The 22448-nt window shown below is 36.9% G+C and overlaps 1 protein-coding gene across 2 annotated transcripts; it reads left to right on the plus strand.

Moving 5' to 3' along the window:
• Positions 1-1530: 1530 nt before the first annotated feature.
• On the plus strand, positions 1531-22148 carry nr2f5 (nuclear receptor subfamily 2, group F, member 5). Of its 2 annotated transcripts, XM_055211221.2 has the most exons (5): positions 1531-1677; positions 7628-7716; positions 16998-17278; positions 18443-18689; positions 20746-22148. In XM_055211221.2, exons 3-5 carry the CDS (start codon positions 17015-17017, stop codon positions 21060-21062), a joined length of 828 nt encoding a protein of 275 aa, XP_055067196.1. In that variant the 5' UTR covers positions 1531-1677; positions 7628-7716; positions 16998-17014; the 3' UTR covers positions 21063-22148. The 2 variants fall into 2 exon arrangements, with proteins under 2 accessions (XP_055067196.1, XP_073728612.1); XM_073872511.1 differs by lacking the exons at positions 1531-1677; positions 7628-7716 and adding an exon at positions 8029-9359.
• Positions 22149-22448: the final 300 nt, after the last annotated feature.

Genomic DNA, 22448 nt, shown 5'->3' on the forward strand with positions numbered 1-22448 from the left:
ATTCTTATGTATTAATCCAAAGAAAAATTTACAAAAACGTGGTTATTATAAAAAAACAATAGCGAATCCCCCCCCCAACCCCGTCCCTTATGTTAGTGTGGTTCAGACTGATTCCAAGAGAATTTGTATGCATTTTACGAGTTGGCTAATTCTTAAGTATTAATCCAAAGAAAAATGTACAAAAACATGTGGTTATTATTAAAAAAATAATAATGAATCCCCAGCCCTATGTTAGTGTGGTTCAGCCTGATCCCACGTAAATTTGTACGTATTTTACGAGTTGGCTAATTGTTATGTATTCATACAAAGTAAAATGTACAAAAACATAAGATTATTATAAAAAAGAACAATAACGAATCCCCGCCCCATGTGTCAGTGTGGTTCAGCCTGATCCCACGAAAATTTGTACGCATTTTACGAGTTGGCTAATTCTTATGTATTCATACAAAGTAAAGTATACAAAAACATACAATTATTATAAAAAACAATAACGAATCGAATCCCCACCCCGAAACCCCCCCCAATTTAAGTGTGGTTATGGCTGATCCCGTGAAAATTCGTAGGCATTTTACGAGTTGGCTAATTCTTATGTATTCATACAAAGTAAAGTATACAAAAACATACAATTATTATAAAAAACGATAACAAATCGAATCCCCGCCCCTATGTCAGTGTGGTTCTGGCTGATCCCGTGAAAATTCGTACGCATTTTACGAGTTGGCTTATTCTTATGTATTCATACAAAGTAAAGTATACAAAAACATACAATATTATAAAAAACAATAACGAATCGAATCCCCACCCCTAACCCCGCCCCTATGTCAGTGTGGTTCTGGCTGATCCCGCGAAAATTCGTACGCATTTTATGAGTTGGCTTATTCTTATGTATTCAAACAAAGTAAAGTATACAAAAACATACAATTATTATAAAAACAATAATGAATCGAATCCCCACCCCTAACCCCGCCCCTATGTCAGTGTGGTTCTGGCTGATCCCACCAGAATTTGTAAGTATTTTCGAGTTGGCAAATTCGCATGTATTAAAAAAACACCCTAATCCCACCCCTAACCCTAACGTCACAGGGCAAGTCGTTCAAATGTACAAATGTGGTCGTATGAATGAATGCGAATTAGCTCCCTCGTAAAATACGTACGAATTGCCATGAGATAGCATTGGTGTGGTTTTATTACATTTACCAAACAGCGCAAAACTATGATAATTTTCGAATTTTACTTTACATGACAATTTAGAGTATTTGGTGGTTGATTCTGGTTAATCCATGATAGATCCGAACTTGGTTTCTGAAATACAAAACGAAAATAATTTGATCCAAACCTTCACTGAAATACATCCCACATAACAACCAGGCCTACAATGTCCATACACACTCTGTTATATCTTCATTATCTCTCTCTTCTCTATTGGCTTCTGCCTCTCTATAGGAATCTTTTTATGGAACTGACATTCCTGACCAAAACAGAAGCTCTTGTTTAAGAAGTTCCCTCCTAACCAAACCCTTTTTTCATCTTCGTAGGTTCGAAGCCAGGGAGCAAAGGTCAAGCCCCCCTCCAGCTTCAGAGGCATGTCAGGTCATGCTAGCCACATACTGTTGCTCTCCCCGTTAAAGCCCAGAAAACCAGAAATGCGTACATAGACAAAAGCCTGTTCTTACTTCAGTGAGTTTTGTGAATGTTTGGTGTCGTTCACATTATATGGTTTAAAAACTTTAAAAGTTGAGACATTAAAACATTTGTAAAAGGAAGATTTATGAGATTTTAATTTTGTTCCCTTCCACAATATTTTTTATAAGTTTCTATATTTTGAAGATAAGAATGCATTTACGTATCAATTAGATGCTTTTATCCGAGGCGACTGTGCTATACATTTGAGCAGTATGTGAGTTCCCTGGGAATTGAACCCATGTCCTTTGCGCTGCTAACGCAAAGCTTTACCAGTTAAGCTACAGGATCATTCATTTTAAAACTACAGCTATCTAATGTAAATTTGTACGTATTTTACGAGGTGGCTAATTCGTATTACTTCGTATAACTACATGCGTACACTTTTGCACGATTTGCCCTTTGACGTTAGGGTTGGGGTGGGGTTTCGTTATTGTTTTGATAATCTTATGTTTTGGTACGATTCACTTCGTACAAATTCATCAGTATTAGCCAACTCGTAAAATACGTACGAATTCTCGTGAGATCAGGCTGTTAAAACCCGAAGCTTATTTTTCTTCTGTACAGCTTGCAAACTCTGGGTTGAGACTCGGTTTGGCTTTAAAACGAGTATCCAGGTCATGAGGGTCGTTAGCGCATTTGACCCATATTTTGACTGTTTCAGCAAATCGCAAGAACTTCATAATGCTGCTGCTGTGAAAAATGAGACTTGGATGCATAAACAGGATAAAAAATAGGGAGAAACGCAAGACTCCTAGGAATAGATAAACAAACAACCAAATAAATCTAGAGGACATTGGGGTGAGGGCAGGCAACCCCATAGGGGTCAGTACAGGAACAGATAAATCTCAGTTAAAGACGCCATGCTTCTCAACATCTAACCTCTTAATCAACTCTAATCAGACAGAGGAAAGAAAACACAGTGAATGCTGACAAAAAAGGCACCAAAATCTAAATCTTTTCCTGTGGGTATATCACATTGAGGATTATAAAGTACTGTAATATATTGTTAATTAGTTTAATTCATAGTGTACTGTACAGCAAGCTGAATAGACATCAGTCAAAGTATTGGACACTAAGCTGAATAAATGAAAAGCATAGATGCCAAAAAATGATCATTAGCTATCACTACGGCAGTAAGCTTTCAAAAGTATACACCTAAAGAGTTTATACCCCAGAGGTACAAATGGGTACCAAAGAGTGCATATAAGTATATATCAAAAAGGTACTTATCTTTACCTAAATACATATTAGGACCTTTTTAAAGGGAACTACCCCAGTGGGACCATTTATTGACCATGGATTGTACAGTAAGCTGATTAGACATTAGCAGTGTTTTGGACACTTAACTAAATAAATGAAGAGCTCAGATGCAAAACCCTGCAAAAAGTGCGTCTGACATGTTTTCTTGTAAATCAGCATTTTTAACACACTTTTTAAATGGATTCTGCTGCCAACAAACCAGTTTTTCTAAATCGCATGAGGTTGGGATTAAGCAGATTTAAATCAAAAGTATTTGATGAATGCATGTGCCGAGAGCATTCGGTTAATAATACCATTATCTCATTTTTGAAATAGGTGGCATTTTGAAGCTTTTGCATCGGAGCTCAAATGTTCTCATGATATTTAAAACTTAAAAATATATATTTTAATGTACAGTAGTGTGCAAAAGTCTTAGGCCACCACCACCACCAGACTTTTTAATGTCCATCCATTTTTTTTTCAATCTATTTTATTAAGATACAAACAGAAAATACAGAAAATATGTAAAAAAAAAAAATTTAATTCTAAGGAATAAATGTCTTCTTTAGGCATCGTCTGTGTTTAGTGTGACCTCTCTTGGCACTAAACATCTTGAGCGTTTCTGAGCAGAATGAAGTACAAAAAGACTTATTTCTTTATAATTGGGAAATATGATTTAATTTAATTTAGGTTGAAGATATCCTGCAGTTTCCTGCTATTGCTCAAGTGAAAGGGGAGTTTACCCTAAAAACTTGACCCCACAGTTTACATTTTTATGCAGCTTTTAATATACACATTTCCTGTATTTTCTGGATGTATTCTATTAAAGAGACTGAGAAACAATTATATATGATCACTATAACATTGCAAAAACAACAAATCTAATTCTGGCACGGTGGCTTAAGACTTTTGCACAGTATGCTACTGTATATATGTTCTTATATTTGTGTATATACTCTTGTTTTATTGTTTAAATTATTTTAATGAATAATTTGATCTGGCTAATGATAAAACAAGCAATGTATTTTACATGGAAACTCCTTTAACATATTTCTCAGTATGCACCTTTGTGAAGCTGACCAGAGAGTAATGTAACATAATGAGAGCAAGATGTAATCTAAACAGCATTGTTTTATTTGTGATATTTCATAGTATTATTCTGCACTGTCAGATAAAAATGGTCAAAAAATGGTAATTAGCTCGTCACTGGGGCAGTAACCTTTCGAAATATATACAAATGGGTACCAAATAGTGCATATTAATATATTTTAAATACATATCCATATATCTATACCAAAATGATACATATTAGGACCTTTTAAAAGGGTAGTGCCCCAGTTACAGCTTGTGACCATTTTTTGACCAAGGAAAATGTGGAGGAAAACTAAAATTAATAATAACAAAGAAGATGGTGTGTCTGAACATATGACTTGTTTTACATATTTAATTGCCATTATGAAAATGTATAATACAAAACAATTAGATTATCTCTAAATGCAATTATTATATATTTTTTAACTCTTAATAATTGCTCTATAAAGCTATTCCTGAGATTTTTGTGTTATATATTCAATAAGTGCATCTCTATGGGTACTAGCCATCAGAAGAAATGCATAATTCAGTCAGATATCTTAATATAGTTTTATGTACTGAGTGGTTTGTAAGATGTACTGACAATCATTTATTATGTAAGGAATAATGGACGACGAACCGATGAATTATTCGAAAAATAATGCACACCCAAGATGGTAATGCGGCATAATGGTGTGCATTATTTTCAATTATACCATGGGCTGTTAAATGCTTTATTTTGATTGGTTGAGAAATGTCCCACGGGTGTTGATAATTTTTCTGTAAATGCACACCTAACCTGCCAAATTTGCTCGCTTCGTATCGTGCCCAGTGTTGGGGAAAGTTACTTTTAAAAGTAATGCATTACAATATAAAGTTACTCCCCAAAAAAGTAACTAATTGCGTTAGTTACTTTTCATGGAAAGTAATGCTTACGTTACTTTTAAGTTACTTTTGCATTACTTTTTCTTACTTGGCTGAGGCTTGATCTCTTTCAGGCCTTGCAGGTGTTTGATCGCAAAAATGTTAAGCTCTGGCCTGCCAACTGTTCCCGCTTAGGTGCACAGAGTGCATAATTCTACGTTAATATGTTCAGTTTCAGCCCAGTCTCACTAAATTTCGTAATATAGTCACGTAATTTTTTGATTCTTTTTACGTGATATATGAATTTCCGTGGTTTTTTGTGATTCCTGTTTTCGTGTGATTATCACGTATTGGTTACTCAACTGTTTTGTTCTATTTTCTTACCATTGTCGCTTTGGTTTAGGGTTAGATTTAAATTAAATGACATCCCTACCCAAACCCAACTCTAACCCTAACGCCAGGTGACATATAAAAAAACAGAAAAATTAGTATAAACCAATGTATAAAGTGAGATTCTAATGCAAGCACCAAATCTAACCCTAAACCGAAGCGACAATGGTTTTAAAATAGGAAAAAGCAGTTGAGTAACCAATATGTGATAATCACACGAAAACAGGAATTCGTTATACGATCACGAAAAAACACAGAAATTCATGATAATATTACGAAAAAAGAATCAAAAAATTACGTGACTATATGATTGGGTAGTCAGTTTTAATTCAGTACATTATTTTATTTTTAAATTGAATTAATTAAACTGAAAAGTAACTTGCATTACTTTTTTTAAAAAAGTAACTCAAATTTTAATGTGTACATTTACAAAGTAATGCGTTACTTTACTCGTTACTTCAGAAAAGTAATATTAGTACGTTTTGCGCGTTACTGGTAATGCGTTACCCCCAACACTGGTCATGCCGCATTGACACATTATTTTCGAATAATTTAAGGCCACATTGTCAATTTTTCTTTACATTATTCGAAGGACCAGAGTCGATAATTCAGCTTATAGCACGGTTATCACAGACATTGCTCGGGTGGTTATTTTAAGACATTTGACAGGCCAGGTGTGCGTTTATCGAAAAACAATTCACACCCGCTTGGTGTTGATTATTTTTCTGTAAACCGCACACATAACCTGTCAAATTTATTAAAAATAGACACCAGAGCAATGTTTTTGGTAACCGTGGTATTAGCTGAATAATTGACTCCGGTCCTTTGATATTATTTGAAAATAATGCACACCCGCCACATTACCACATTGGGTGTGCATTATTTTCTTATAATTCAACGGCCCGTCGTCAATTATTCCTTACATATCTATCATATTGCTTAACTAAGTAAGTTTAAAACAACAGAATAAATTCAACCCTTACTGTTTTAACTCTGTCCAGCAGATTTAGTGTTTGATGATAGTATACCTGCTTTAAACTCAGTAATTGTTTATGTGGACCCTTTCGGAATGGCTTGTCTTACACACCAATAACCGGCACTGAATCATGGTTCACAAACTGTCAGAGTTTCCATAAATGAACCTGTAAACCAGTGGCATTTGTATATCGGCCATGCAATGCGGTCATGTTTACTCCCTGACCTCATCATCTGTCACCTCACAGGCATGCGGACAATGTGCAATCATTTTCACAATCACATCTGACATATGATGATGCGATTTGATCTGAGCACATAATCATACTCATCCTCTCATTTAATCCGCAATCTTTGGCCAGCTCATTGAAACAAAACCATTTCAGCTTTTCAAGTTATCGAAAAAGTAAAGATCAAAAATCTTTTATGACAATGATAACAACACATAAAATGACATATGCATGATTAAATAATGAATTATTTTGATGGAAAATATTCATTTAAAAGTGCCTGCTTTAGTTGAGGATGTTAAATAAAACTACACATAATCACTATGTCCATCAAATCACAGTCTTGGTCCGTATGCCACAAAATGATCTAATAGCCAGTCAAAAGGCTAATTGGGGGACAGGTAGGGTTACATATGACAACAATTAAGCAAAGCTAAAGGCCAACTTTATAGCCTCTAGCGCTAGAAGTGTCGTGCTAAACAGGGACAACAATAACATCAAGTTTTTTCTTTGCCTGCTGCTTAATTGGGAACCATATGTTTCGTGCGTATACCTAAATAATTTATTTTCATTCAGTTTTTTACCGTATACTCAAAAGTCTTTCAATTTACATTGAAAATAACGTTTGCTAGTCTGTTGACTGTTTTACTGGTGCTGTTTTGATAAGGCATTGACACAATAGTCATGTGTTTGCTTTACATGTACCATTTGACAGAACGAGGCTATTTAATCTGGAACTTTATAATGTTTGATAAATAAATATAATTGTCTCAGTGCTACGTAATGGTTAGTCACTAACGACAGTTTGTAAAAAATTCACTTCTCTGACTTCTCTGAACAAAAGATATGAGGTCAAGTCTCTCTTTGAGCCTAATTTAAAAAGGTTGTAGCTTATTTAAAAGGAGTTTTCAATATTACAAATGCTATATTTGCAATATATCCAGTAACTTTTACTAATTCCAAAACTAAGTAAATTTATTTTCAGTTTTACAGTAGGTTCTTGTCAAATTCTTATTTTATAAAACACATAATGCGTTCAATGTTATATACTGTAGTCAGTTTGTCATTTAAATGTAAGTTTAACAGATTTGTTTAGCATTTTATTGTAATGGTAAAACCTACTGTCACTGTTGGCCCTTTTGTGCATTAACAGCTTCTCAATATGTTCATTACAGACTAAACTAACAGAAGTGTGGACTCCTGTGAAGCACCTTTGTCAAATGGTGTGGATCCTAGCACTTCAACAACACGCCATTAAAACAAGGTAACTAACTGATCCCAATGTTTTGTGTTTCACGCAAACATAATGTACATTTTACAGTTTTACTCTGCATTAAAATACTGATTTTTTTATAATTAAATTTTATATAAAACTCAATGCATACAATGCAAAATGGCTAGAAGATAATAATATATTATTGTTGAGGCAGCACAAGTCTGTTTTCTTAAAAAGTAAAAGTTTTAGTTAGTTCTTTTTTTGGGGGGGGGGGGGTATAAACTGTTGATAGGGGTGAACTGTGTACTATTACTTTCTTTAAAAATTTTTAAACAACCAGGTTTTCCATCTCTTGGCATTCCTGTGCAGAAGATTAAGAAATTCGCATTATTAATTGTGCAAGAACAGCATCTTTGACCAATTGGACAAAGGGCTCTCTTCTCGCTGCTCCCTTGACCAATAGATGATCTTACCATATGCAAACCCCGCCCCATAAGAAAGAAGCCATAGTCTAATATGGTTTATATGTCTTTATATGGAGCGATGGGGCGGAGCTTCAGTGACCACGGCTGTTTAGTGTCACTTTCACCCAATTCGTTACTACAATTCTCAGAGATGAGCTGGACAGCTGGCGGGTGAAACGCACGGGACGGGTGAAAGACCTCCGCTTGTAAACACTACGCACAAGTTTTATTCAAACTGAGCTGGACGGATCCTTTACGAACTTTCCCAGGGCAAAGACACGTGTACACGGACGGAATTGTAAGTGTTTATTATAAGGATCGCGCTTGAATATTTTATTTACGCGTTTTTTTTGCGTTACGTGAATTATAAAATTGTCATTGCTTATCGCGTCGGGGTTGTAGCCTGTTTGGGTCTCATCGTCTCATCGATTCCACAAAACGCCCATTAATAACAATAAGATCGCGCATTTAAATCGAAAGCTTTCACGTGGGATTTCAAGAAGATCGCGAAGCTTCAAACTGATCGCTATGGTGGTCTTGTGACGGGACTGGTTTTGTCGCAAGGACATTGTCGTTTTTATTCGCAACATTTCGGACTCCAACATGTTGTGTGGATTTTCGAGGTGAGAATTAAAACCTCGCGTTGCTTTTTATTCAATAGCTATGCCACCATCTCGCTCACTTTGTAAACTTTAGAAGAGCGGTTCGGATTAGAGAACGAAAGTTTCGTTCAGCCAAGTTTTTGTCGTGGAACGATCGCTTAACGTTTAACGTCATATACGGGATCGTTCGTGATCTCCTTCCCGCGTGAACGGAGACGCACTGTATCGGCTGTTACCGCGAAAGTGTTACGGGATAGCATGGCAATGGTAGTAAATCAGTGGCAGGAGAACATTTCGGCCGATCCCGGGTCCCAGCTGCAGATCTGCAGCCAGGAGCCGGGAGGGACCCCCGGAACACCCTCGGGTTCGACTCCCGGGAACGACGCGCTCTCCGGGGACAAAATTCCTAACGTGGACTGCATGGTGTGCGGGGACAAGTCCAGCGGCAAACACTACGGCCAGTTTACCTGCGAGGGATGCAAGAGCTTCTTCAAGCGCTCGGTGCGACGAAACCTCAGTTACACCTGCCGGGGGAACCGCGACTGTCCCATCGACCAGCACCATCGGAACCAGTGCCAATACTGTCGACTGAAGAAGTGCTTGAAAGTGGGAATGAGGAGAGAGGGTAAGATCTGATAGTTTATTACCAATGTATGCAGTTAATTAAAAAAAATAACAAGACTATGATGGTGGTAAATGTGCTTGCATCACTGAACAGTTCATAATTTGATTATCCAAGCATATTTATTTAAAGCAGCATCATTTTAAGTAGGACAGTCTGCTGCTTTAAACTTGTGTAAGCTAGCATGTTTTTTGGTCTTTGCGTGGCTGCTACGAATAAAATATTTATGAAACGAGAAATCACCATGGCAACCATACTTTCCGACAAGATCATGCAACATTTATACTTGTTTAACCATCATGAATTGATAAACCAAAATTCTTAAGGAATATTTCAGAATCACTCTTCTCATTCGTTTCATCTGTCTGCCTTTTTCATTTTAATGTGGAAAGTAACCTATATAATGGGCACATAGTTGCCACAAAACTGCAGTAACTATGGTATTCTGGCGGAAACTCTAGTTACCATGGTACATTTTTGTAAGGGAATTGTTGGTGCCGCTCTTCAGATCCATTATGTCCCAAAGGGGTGCATTTATTTTTGACTCTTTAATTATTCATCCTTTAATTATTCAAGGGATTCACTATAACATCATTGCTTACTCGTGATTAAAAACAAGAAATATACCATTAAACATTTAATACATCAATTCATATAAATTCATTCAGGTGGTTTGTGTTTATTGCTGTACACACATTATTTTAAAACGGTAATTAATTGTTTTATTGGTGGGAACAATACACCAATAACCCATCAATACTAATGAATCAAGATGCTTTTATTGTTTAAAAATATAAAGTTATAAATCCTTTATAATAGCATTTATAACTTTTATTCAACTCAAGAACAGGGAAATGGGTTTTAACTAATACAAGATCTAGACTTAACCTAACAATTAATCTTTTTAAATTGAATCAGAATATTGTTGCTTATAAAACTCAACAATTTACATTAATCTAAATTTGTATTCTTAGAATATGTATCTGATGTGTCTAAGTGAGATTGTTTGTATAATTGCGCACATCAAATTTTCATTAGTAAGAGAAAAAAATATTTACAAACAAAACGATAAACAAATTGATCATATTCATTCTGAATCCTAATTTATATACTCTTTCATTACCAGGATTTAATATGCTATGTTTTTCTCCAGTTGGTTGTGAGAACCACATTCAGTTGAAAAGCCCTGAAGGGAAAATTCATGCACTCTGTTGACCTTTGAATATAGATGCATATCTGCATATTATGACATTTTTTAATGATGAAATGGTGGTCGAAGTAAATGGGTTATTCATAATACACAACCCAGCATTTTTAGAGAGGACACTAACAATCACTTTTAATGAATTCATTAATATGTTCACTGTCTGAGGAATGCATTTTTAAAACTTTTTAAAAGTCTGCCTGTTAAAATGCAAACATTTACTGTTAAAGCTTTACAATAGGGTTGTATTTGGTAACATTAGTTAATGCATTAGCTAACATAAACTAACAATGACAAATACTTTTACAGAATTTATTAATCATAGTTCATGTTATTTTCAACATTTACTATTAAAATAAAACGTTGTTATTATTAACATTACACCATGAACTAACACAGATAACTGTATTTGCATCAACTAACACTAACAAAGATTAATAAATGCTATTGTTCATTGTTAGTTCATGTTAGCTATACCATTTACTAATTCTAACAAATACAACGTTATTGTAAAGTGTAACTGATTTACTATTAAGATTAAGTCTTTAACATAGTTAGAATTACAATAAGTTAATTATGTGTGTAACTTTAGTTTTACCACTATTTTATTTTAAAAACAAAAAATTAACTGCTGTTTTATGTCCACTTAACATTTTAATTAATCAGTAAATGCATTGGTTAAACATACATTCATTTTAGTGTAACTATTTAGGTTGCGTTGTCCTGTGTTTGTAGTAGCAAAGTATAGAAAGAAATATAAAAAGCGTCTTAAAAACAGAAGCCCTTTAATTCATCTTTACAGGAATTTTTAAACCAGTTTTTACAAGCATACCCTACAAAAAACAATGCCCGTGTGCATCTTAAGACAAAGCAATGGTACTGATATATGTCAAGATATGTCAGTGCAAAATCTTTTTAAATAAAGGCAGCTCAAACAAGCATTTTAGTATGGGACTAGGATAAGCCCTATCCGGGAAACCGCCCCTATACGTGTTTAACAAAACACTTGTCACATCTTTGATCTTTTGATCTACATGGCATATAATGTCAACACAAAGTATAATGCAGTATGTGTGTAAACAATGTTGTTCAGCACTTTTCAAAGAACATTAATTTTCATTTCTACACAAGGTCATGGTCCTAGTATTTGATAAAGGTAAATAAATGAACAAACCTTTTTTTTATATATAGATATATATATAGATAGATAGATAAAGATATATAGATATATGTAGATATGTAGATAGATAGATAGACCCCCACACACACTTATTTACTTATTCATAGATTGTGATTTAGTTTTTCCTTCAGATTTAGATCTAGGATTGTCAACAATGCTTTAACATCCAAACACTCTGAATAATTAATGTATGAGGTGCCAACCTCTCGGAGAAACAAGAAGTTGTCATTCACAGCTGTTAACAATTTGCCTTTTCTCATCCTTTATTTTTAATAATGGGAGTTCAACAATAGTTTAGAAATTACTATTAAATGTCAGGGTCAGATCATTCATGTCTTTAAAAATCAGGCTGCTACACTCTTGATTATTCATATAGCTCATTTTTGTTAAAAAAAGAGGTCAAATTCATTTCCCTCTAAGGGTCTTTGTTTTTCCTACAGTGCTCAGAAATCCCACATTTCCCTCCTACGAGCTCGTCACATGCATTTACTGATGAATAAGGGCTAAATCATGCTGCAGTTTCCACTGCAGATTATAAAAGTGTTTATAAGAAATGTCAGGGTAAATATCTGAAAGCTAGGTGCTAATTGAATGAAAAATTAATAAGTGTGGACACTATATCGATTTAATTTATTATGAGAGTTAATAGATATCTATAGTTTTGCTTTGAAGTACATTTGAAGTACACAGCGCATTTCAAGGTGTCTGTTTATTATCGGTACACAACCCAGTATCACGAAATTACGCACCTATAGTCACGTAAATTTGTGAGTCTTCTCCGTGACACTGACATGCTTTTCTGCCTTTTTGAGTGAACATGTCACGCATTTCTGTTTGCGTGTCACTGTCACGTATTTGTTACTCAACTGTTTTGTCCTATTGTCAAACCATTGTCGCTTCAGTTTAGATTTACATAAAATGACATCCAAACCTAACTCTAACCCTAACGCCAGGTGACAGTGGTTTAAAAATCAGAAAATATTAAAAAAATCAGAAAAAAACAATACTTAAAGTGACATCCTAACCCAAACACCAAATCTAACCCTAAACCGAAGCATCAGGACAAAACATTTACAAAACAAGTAACAAATATGTGACAGTGACACGTATACAGAAATGCGTGACATGTTCACGCAAAAAGGTGGAAAAGCGTGTCAATGTCACGGAAAAGACTCACAAATTTGCGTGGCTATAGGTACATAATTTCGTGATACAGGGTTGCAGTACATGTGTTTCCTTGATTTAAACCAATGTAATTTTACTACAATGCTTTACCATAGAGCTTTACATATATTGCATATCAGCAACAAAAAAGCTATATTTAAAAATTATAATTAAAAAAACAAGTTTATCCATTTTATGCTTTAATAATATCAAGAAGGCTTCACTTTTCTCAGTGTTCACATATCATACCTCAAAATATTAATTTAAAGATCCCGTAAAGTTGCTGAAGATCTCAAGTGTTCAACTAGTGCTATCATGTCTAAGAGTCACAGGGATGAACCAATGTCTTCCTCCTAAGAGCAGATATTTTTCTCCTCTTCCTCCACCGCTCTACCTGTTTTTACACCTTACGGCTGCTCTTGACATGACTGACATTCCAGTTTGACAAAGGGCACCTGTGATTGAAAGAAAGAGCGTGATTGCCCTGTCAGTTCCACAAGCTTCTGCAAGTATTTGTGTCTGCTGGAATGTTCCATATGCAACGCGTGACCTTTGTCAGAGCTAGAAAACGACCAATATAAACCAAATAATAAGTCTGACATTCACACACAGAAGTGCTTTTATGCACACAATATCACGTCATCTGTCACTGTACTCTGTATATTCGCAAAAATCACTTTTAATAGCGTGCATACTACTTAGGGTTTGTAATTTGAACTTTAGCCCGTAACGCCCCAGACATCAATGGTGACTCAAATTGTGCAACCTGTTGAAAGGTGTGTCATAATAATTACGCAAAAGCAATTAGATTTATGAGTTTTGCCGGGTCAGTGATAAAACAAGTGAAACATTTCCAACTGCTTACATTACCTGAGGCAGGATGCACTCCTAAAAATCAAGGTGCTTAGGACCCAGTCAAAGGTTCTATAGGAACCATTTCTTTCATACCCTTTTATAATATAAAGAAACTTTTTATACTGCAAGGAAATGTTAAAATAGTTCTTGAAGCACCTTTATTTTTAAGTATCATAGAGATTTGAGATGCAATCTTTTTAAGTCACCAAACCACCCTGATGAGTGAATCTGGACAAAACATATATTATTCGAAAAGCTTTCGTGCAGAACTGTGCCGAGTGCGAAAATGTCACATAAGAGGAGGAAAGGATGTCGCTGCACGCATGCGGATATAGTTAACAGAGCGCGTCAGTCGCGTTCTAGCGCTGCAGCGTCTCGCTAAACGTGCCGAAACTGTGACTTCGTCTCATGACCTGTAAATCACTCACTTCCCGTGTGCAGGGTGAAATATAGGTCAACGGAAAATAAACATTAATAATGGACAGGATCATAGCAAAGTCCAAATGTGTCGGCTCTCTGTGGGGTTTGGGTAAATATCAGCCTGCCACCCGGTCGATTGACTAATCCTGCTGTTCTACCAGTTAAACAGGTGACCTCCAACAGAGGTGATAACTTTTCTGTGATTTACTGTGTAACATAAACTCTTATGATTCGTTAAATATAGTGGGGTGCAAAAGCATGAAAGTATGATTTATTCATTCATGTATTCCTTTATTTAATGAAACTAAAACTTTAAGTAAAACAAGTTAACAAAATAATTGCATATACACTATACAATTAGGTTGTGCATTAGTTAATGCATTAGTTAACATGTACTAACAATACATCCACAATGTTTATTAATATTCATGTTTATTTCAGCATTTACTATTACACTTAACAAAAGTTAATTAATGCCCAATGAACTATCTTGAACAATAATTTTGGCATTAACTAACATTAAAGGATTAGTCAATAGATAATTTACTCACCACCATGTCATCCAAAATGTTGATGTCTTTCTTTGTTCAGTCGAGAAGAAATTATGTTTTTTGAGGAAAACATTCCAGGATTTTTTTCATTTTAATGGACTTTAATGGACCCCAACACTTAACAGTTTTATTGCACTTTAAAATTGCAGTTTCAAAGGACTCTAAACGATCCCAAACGAGGCATAAGGGTCCAATCTAGCGAAACGATTGTCATTTTTGTCAAGAAAAATAAGAGGTGTGCGCTTTTGGACCACAACTTCTCGTCTATCCTCCGGTCCTGTGGCGAGCCAGCACGACCTTACGTAATTGCAAAATGACGTCGAAAGGTCACGTGTTCATATATGAACACACATTTGCGGACCATTTTAAACAATAAACTGACACAAAGACATTAATTAGTATCATTCCACATACAACAACGTCGGAACGGTCCTCTTTCTCCACACTTGTAAACACTGGGGCGTAGATTCGCATTCGTCATCTGTGACCTCTTGGCGTGATGACGTATTGCGCGGGGTCGTGTTGGTGCGTCGCATGACCGGAGATGGACGAGAAGTTGTGGTTTAAAAGTGCATATTTTTTATTTTTCTTGTTAAAATGACAATCGATTCAGTAGATAAGACCCTATTGTCTCGTTTGGGATCGTTTAGAGTCCTTTGAAACTCCATTAAAACTGTTACGTGTTGGGGTCCATTAAAGTCCATTAAAATGAGAAAAATCCTGGAATGATTTCCTCAAAAAACACAATTTCTTCTCGACTGAACAAAGAAAGACATCTACATTTTGAGTAAGTAAATTATCTGGATTTTTTTGGGAAAATGGACTAATCCTTTAACAAAGATTAATACATGCTGATAAACTATATTGCTTATTGTTGGTTCATGTAAGCTAATGCATTTACTAATGTTAACAAATACAAACTTTGTAAAGTGTTATCAGAAAATAATTACCATTTTATATAATTACAAAAAAAAACATTAATCTTTTCTGGGTCACTTATCAAATGGAAACATTTATGTGACCCTGAATGTGTTTTTACAAAACGTGTTTTTACCCTGAACGTGTTTTTACAAAAAGACAGATCTTTGTTTCCATTAGTTTCAGATCATGTTGGGATAGCAAAGATTTTGTATCACGTGAAGTCCATGCAATCTTAATCTGCATTGAATATTTCACTCATTATATTCAATTTATAAAGAAAGATTTTATATTAAATTAAAGAAAATGCAAAATGGAGGAATTTTTACAAATATTTTTTTTTTTACAAATCCATTTCTGTATAGATCCATATATACAGTATGCACAATATTGCTATAAGTTAATTGCTAAAGTAAATAGTGTTTCTGTTGTTCAGTGGTAGATTATTGTGTTAATATCATAAAAGGTCATGGGTTCGATCCCAGGAAATACGCATTCTGTTAAAATAATGTATACCTTGTAATGCACTTTAAAAGTGTCAAATGCAAAATGTAAAAAGCAAATGTAAAGGAATGTCTATTTCAAAACAATCCTGGCAGCAGGGTTGCATAGGTTTGTGTACCTAAGTGATGCTAAGTGTTTGTGCAGAAAGGTTGTCTAGCACCACAGTGTCACACATTTTTGTTTAGCATACATTGAGCGCTTTGCTTCGCCCTCTTGATTTTGTGGAATGCCGAAGTTCAATCAAAACCAACCAGTTTCAGGAGAGATCTCGGAAAAGAGAGAGAGAGAGAGAGAGAGAGAGAGAGAGAGAAAGAGAGAGAGAAACGGGAAAGTCCAGCTGCCGTAACTTTTGACCTTTGTGTAGGAGTCGTGTGTTAATCCCCGAGCACATGTTAAGCATATGCACTTATTGATTTATCAGAGCCTCATATGAAAGCAGTTTACCGTGTCTCTGATGAATTATACAATGCTTGTAAATGTTTTTGTTTTTTTAACGAAATTGATACTTAAATGAGACATGCATGCTATAAAAGAGCAAAATAATTTTCTCTGGGTACATTATAGTAGATGGAGTTGTTATCCAGACAGCAGGAGAGTAAAGCAGGTGTTTCCCAAATGGGCATTAGCTGCATCGTTACAGGAATGGCTCCTGTTTTGCCCTTCGGCTTTGGCTGAACCATTTGTTTGAGAGAGTGTAAAAATCCTTATCCAGCTCTTTGTGTTCACTAACTTATTACTCATTGATGGCGAGGGGTCGTCGTCGTCTCCTGATACTGTATGTTTCAAAGATTTTGCTTTTTCTGTCCACTTCTAACAGCTCTTTGCTTTTTATTTTCCTCTCTTAGCTGTTCAAAGGGGTCGTATGTCTAACTCGCAGTCCAGTCCCGGGCAGTATCTGAGCAACGGAGGTGACCCGTATAACGGCCAGCCGTATCTCTCCGGCTTTATTTCTCTGCTCCTGCGGGCCGAGCCGTACCCCACCTCCCGTTACGGGGCTCAGTGCATGCAGTCCAACAACCTCATGGGCATCGAAAACATCTGTGAACTGGCCGCCCGTTTGCTCTTCAGTGCAGTGGAGTGGGCGAAGAATATCCCATTTTTTCCTGACCTACAGCTTATGGACCAGGTAAAACAAGTTTGTCAAAACCACAATAAATCTAAGTGACTTTATTGCAGCTTCAATTAATGGATCACAAATAAAAAATGACTGATGGTGTAAATATGTATACTATTACAAAAAAGGTAATGTGTTACTGTGATTTGATCATGTTTAAGGGGGTTTATCGATTATCCATATCAAATCAAATATGTAAATAAATATGTGACTTAATGCTTTTATAAAATGGAGATGTCAACAGTGTGACAAAAGACAATAATGTTAAAATATTAAAATGACATGTTCATGTAGCTTAAAGGAACAGTAGGATTGTGGCCAAAACTGATATTACAATCACAAAACTTGTGGCTTAAACTGGTACTGCAATCACACAACTGGTGGCCAATACACAACATGACAACATAAACATCAGTTGAGGGCTGCAACTCCACTTTTTAAATGACAATATCCTGGCCGGACCACTGTTGTCAGTGATATAAGTATTTGAAATGAAAATGATTTCTTAATGTCTAGTGACATATCAGGGCCATTTTATGATACATTGATATAAATATCTTACAAACTGTTCCTTTAATGCTGCATTCAGACCAGCCGTGGTAGAGGCATCAAGCGCAAGTGATTTCAATGTTAAGTCAATGTGCAGACGCGTTGACGCACGTCTGGAGGTCTCGCGGTGCGAATGAGTCAGTTAGCGCAGCGCGAGACACGCGTGAGTTGAAAAAATTGCACGTTGGCGGAAAAATACGAAGCGTTAACCAATCAGGAGCTTGTTCTAGTAGTGATGCGATGACAGGGAGTGAGCGGAGTCGCAAAAGCCCCTCCCATGATGCGAATTTCTGCGTGAATGTCTCGATGACTAGAATTTCACGCGCAAATGAATGAGTAAACTCAAAAAGTTAATGCGGCAAATTTGACGCCTCAAACGCGGCTGGTGTGAACACACTGTAACAGGTAAAGAATTGTGTAGCACAAAAGTTATGGGTTCGAAACCCTACATAATGATAATGTTTAGCTTGAATGAACTTTATTGAAGAGTGTTTGCCAATGATTTTATTACGCTACTATTAAATGCTAATTTTCATAAAGAATCAATATTGATATCATCATGAAATGCACATATTTCCTTGTTTTTTTGTTCATGTTTATATTTATATACCATTATTTTGTGTCCAGGTGGCTCTTTTACGCATGTCGTGGAGTGAACTGTTTGTTCTGAATGCTGCTCAATGCTCCATGCCGCTGCATGTAGCACCCCTGCTGGCCGCAGCTGGTTTACACGCCTCTCCCATGTCAGCCGAGCGGGTGGTGGCCTTCATGGACCACATACGCGTCTTCCAAGAACAGGTGGAGAAACTGAAAGCTCTCCAGGTAGACACGGCCGAGTACTCGTGTCTCAAGTCCATCGTGCTCTTCACCTCAGGTAACATGATATCCAACTTGTTGAACTTTATAGAGATGCACCGATATATCGGGCAATAATTCTGTATCGTGTATATAAAGCATATTTTTCAGGGTTCCCATGGGTCCTTGAAATCCTTGAAAGTTTTGAATCTGGGGGAAGAAATTCAAGGCCCTGGGAAGTTTTTGAGAATATACATACATAGATACAGGTCATTGAAAGTCCTTGAATCTATTTTATGCAAGAAGTTTTCTAGAAAAAAAATCCATATTAGTCCCTGTGTAGTGTAGGATAATATCATAAAAATCCTAGACTTTATAAGCACACGTGCTAAACTGTTCGCTTTAATTGCTTATATCGTCTGTATGCCAATGTTGATTCATACCAAAATGCTTTTTTGCATAGTTGTGTTTGACACATGAAAACGTCTTGGATTAAGTATGTAACTGTTGAGGCATCCTTAAAGTGTCACTGCAGTGACGCAGCGCAAGTTCCCTCGAAAGGGAACTGTAACAGTGTATCTTTAAAGGTAACACGATGTAACCTTCCTCTCACTTGAAATGTGTCCCCACATTTAGTCCTTGTATTTGAGGGTATTGGACCTGGAAAGTCCTTGAAAAGTCCTTGAATTTGAAGTTAACTAAGGTGTGGGAACCCTGATTTTTACACAATTGTTTAAAAACTGCCGATAGTCATGGCCGATTTATCCTGTCAAATAAAAGAAAACAGGAAAACGAAAAGAATTTGTGCTCTGTGTATAGAAAATGTTAAAAATAACATCACTAGTTTAATGTTCAATATTAATGGTCATTATATGAATTAATAACATTCAAAATTTAGTTAACCACCAAACTGTTGGTAGCATCATCAGTATCGGCAGATATCAGCCTCAATAACCGGCTATTGATATTAGTGTAGCGTATAGGTACGACATTCAAACTCTTTAGTACTCTCATCCACGACTTGAGATTAGTTTTGATTTCCTGCTCTACCTGTCAAAAAGCCCTTTTCCAGCCCAGTCCTGCACTTTTCCGAATGGATGGCTGAACCCACCGCTCTCGATTCATTTTTTTATCACTCAATCCTTCACGCTTCCATCCATTATTGAAACCAGGCAAGCGGCCCCCCGCCCCACTTCGACTCCCACCAACACGACTGAATTATGCATGCTGAGTTGCAGTAAGACGGATTTGACTGAGTCTGCCAGTGACCTACATAACCTCTGTAGCCCAGGGCATCAATGTGATCCATCGTGCAATTCCAGCCAAAGCCCCCCTTCCACCTCCTGCCGGGACCCGCTGGCATCAGCTAACAGGGACAGACAAACTCTTGTGGGCCGTAACCTTAGTCCAAACCTCCTATCACCTCGCGTCACCCAACGGGACCTCTAATGTCAGCGAGTTGCCCCGAACGCGGTGTTCACACTGCGAGAGAGAGAGAGAGGGCATTTTGCCAAGCAATGCCAGCGTGAGAGAAACTGGCGTGATGTCGTTGCTGACAAGCCTTGCGTGCCGCCGCGCCAGTTTCTCTGATGCCTCAGTCCCTCCCCCTTACGAAATGCCGGCTACAGTAATTGTAGATGTCTTTATTTGAGCTCATGGGATGTAGACAGAAGCGGCAGTTGTGTCACGCTCAGTGGGTCTCTTTGCCCTCATAGAAATATGAAGCAATTAATCTTTTGTTATCGGAACTGAAGCCCAGCAGGACAAAGTGTACGTGTACATCAACCATAAGTAGCATGGCTTAAAGAATAGGAAAGAGGGTCATGGGTTAAAACCCCTCTGATGATTTTACACACTTGGGGAAAGACTGGTGGTGAATTAACTAAACGGCTTGCATCTTATTTAGCAACCACCAGAAAACGTGTCTCTATATTCAGTATAAACACGTCACCTCCTTCTCTCATTGGCTATTGTGAATGTATTGATTTAATCATCCTAAATATCAAACATGCTTAATATGAACAGGACGGACCCAGTTTCTGGCCCGAAATCTTGTAGCGTGAGCTTGGCTTTACCGAATCATGTGACATAGTACAGTATCTCTTACTCTCCCATCTGTGTTTACTCTATTTCAGATGCCATGGGTTTGTCTGATGTGGCCCATGTGGAGAGCATCCAGGAAAAGTCCCAGTGTGCTCTCGAGGAGTACGTGCGGAACCAGTACCCCAATCAACCCAACAGATTCGGCCGCCTGTTGTTACGGCTGCCCTCCCTGCGCATAGTCTCCTCTCCCGTGATCGAACAGCTTTTCTTCGTACGCCTGGTAGGCAAAACGCCGATCGAGACCCTTCTGCGGGACATGCTGCTATCCGGCTCTAGCTACAACTGGCCTTACATGCCCGTTCAGAGAGATCGGCCCATCTCCCTTCATTACAACGAAAACGGCCCCTGATCCCGCCCGTTAATCCGTACCACGCCCCTGCTGTAGGGTTATGACTGATACAGAGGATCTGACGGTAAGCCACGCCCCTTTCTGCCACATCATCACCATTTATCTGAAGCATCGGCTGTTTGTTGGAGCACATTGTTTTATGTACCGCCAGTCAAGGTGGCCAAATGTACAGTGTCCATTACCAGAACTGCTGTTGACTTTAGATGGACATTGAAAACGGCACCACTGTTGTACAGTGAAAGCCACGACTCTTTCCAGAGCATAGCGAAATTGAAACTAAAATCCCAGCAGCTGAATTTGGGGGGACACGGTTTGTTATGTCCCACAATAAACTCAAGAGACCGGCCAGAATCTCACATGGACTCGATGGAGACAGAACCATTGCCAAAGCAAGACAGACTGAATTTTCTGAGGCATTTTGTGGACCCGATGTCTGGGGCGAATTTTCTCCGTCTTGTTTTTATTATTTGCATTTAGGTCTCTGATAAAGTGGGAAAACTTGAAAGTGGCACTTGAAATTACCCTCATTTTATGTGCTCTTCTCAGCTACATCCAAATATTCAACCAGTTCAGAAGGAATGTTGTCTTGTCAAGCACAACATAATATGTCAGTATTGTTAAGTGCAGGTGTTTATGTCCTGTAGAAAAAAACAAGGGTAAAATAGGGTATTCTGGGACAAATAAATATATGTTATCATATTAATAAAGTATCATAAAGTGTCGTTTGTTGTCTGACCTGGAGTGTCAACCAAGATAACCCAGAATACCCTAATTGACCCTAAACCAATAAACTCATGACCTCAATAATGCCAATAGTCTGCCTTTGATGACCAGGTATATTGTGTAGCACAGTTATCATCAAGTTACTTTCTTGCTCATATGAATATGTTTAAACCCCCGTTTTCACATTTTTTAACATGGCACTACAGCTTCCAAGGCAGAATTTGGATATATAAGCCATTGGGACCTTTGAAAGCAGGACCTGTTTGTATTAGTTCACAGAATATTTCTATAAAAGTATGTTTGTTTTCTGTATTTTAGGTTTGGAAATATGAATTCATGAAATAAAATCTGTCATGCACAGAATTTTTGTTGTTTTGTTGATTTATACGATACAGTATTTTGTAACACAATCTCATCGCAATATCTATTTTACAAGGTTGATCATTTCCATAAATTTATATGATGTCATTCATACGTTTTGGTACGATCTGCTTTCACCCTAGTAACTAGGAATGCACTGAAAGGAAAATTCTTGGTCGAAGCCAAATAAAATGAAAAACTTAGCCGAAGGCCGAATAACGAATAACCGAACAATTTTATTTTATTTTATTTTTAATTTTCCTAATTATTTGCCAATTTTCTCACCATTGCACAAGTTACATT

The sequence above is a fragment of the Misgurnus anguillicaudatus genome, chromosome 10 (genome assembly GCF_027580225.2).
Source record: "Misgurnus anguillicaudatus chromosome 10, ASM2758022v2, whole genome shotgun sequence".
NCBI classification, from domain to species: Eukaryota; Metazoa; Chordata; class Actinopteri; order Cypriniformes; family Cobitidae; genus Misgurnus; species Misgurnus anguillicaudatus.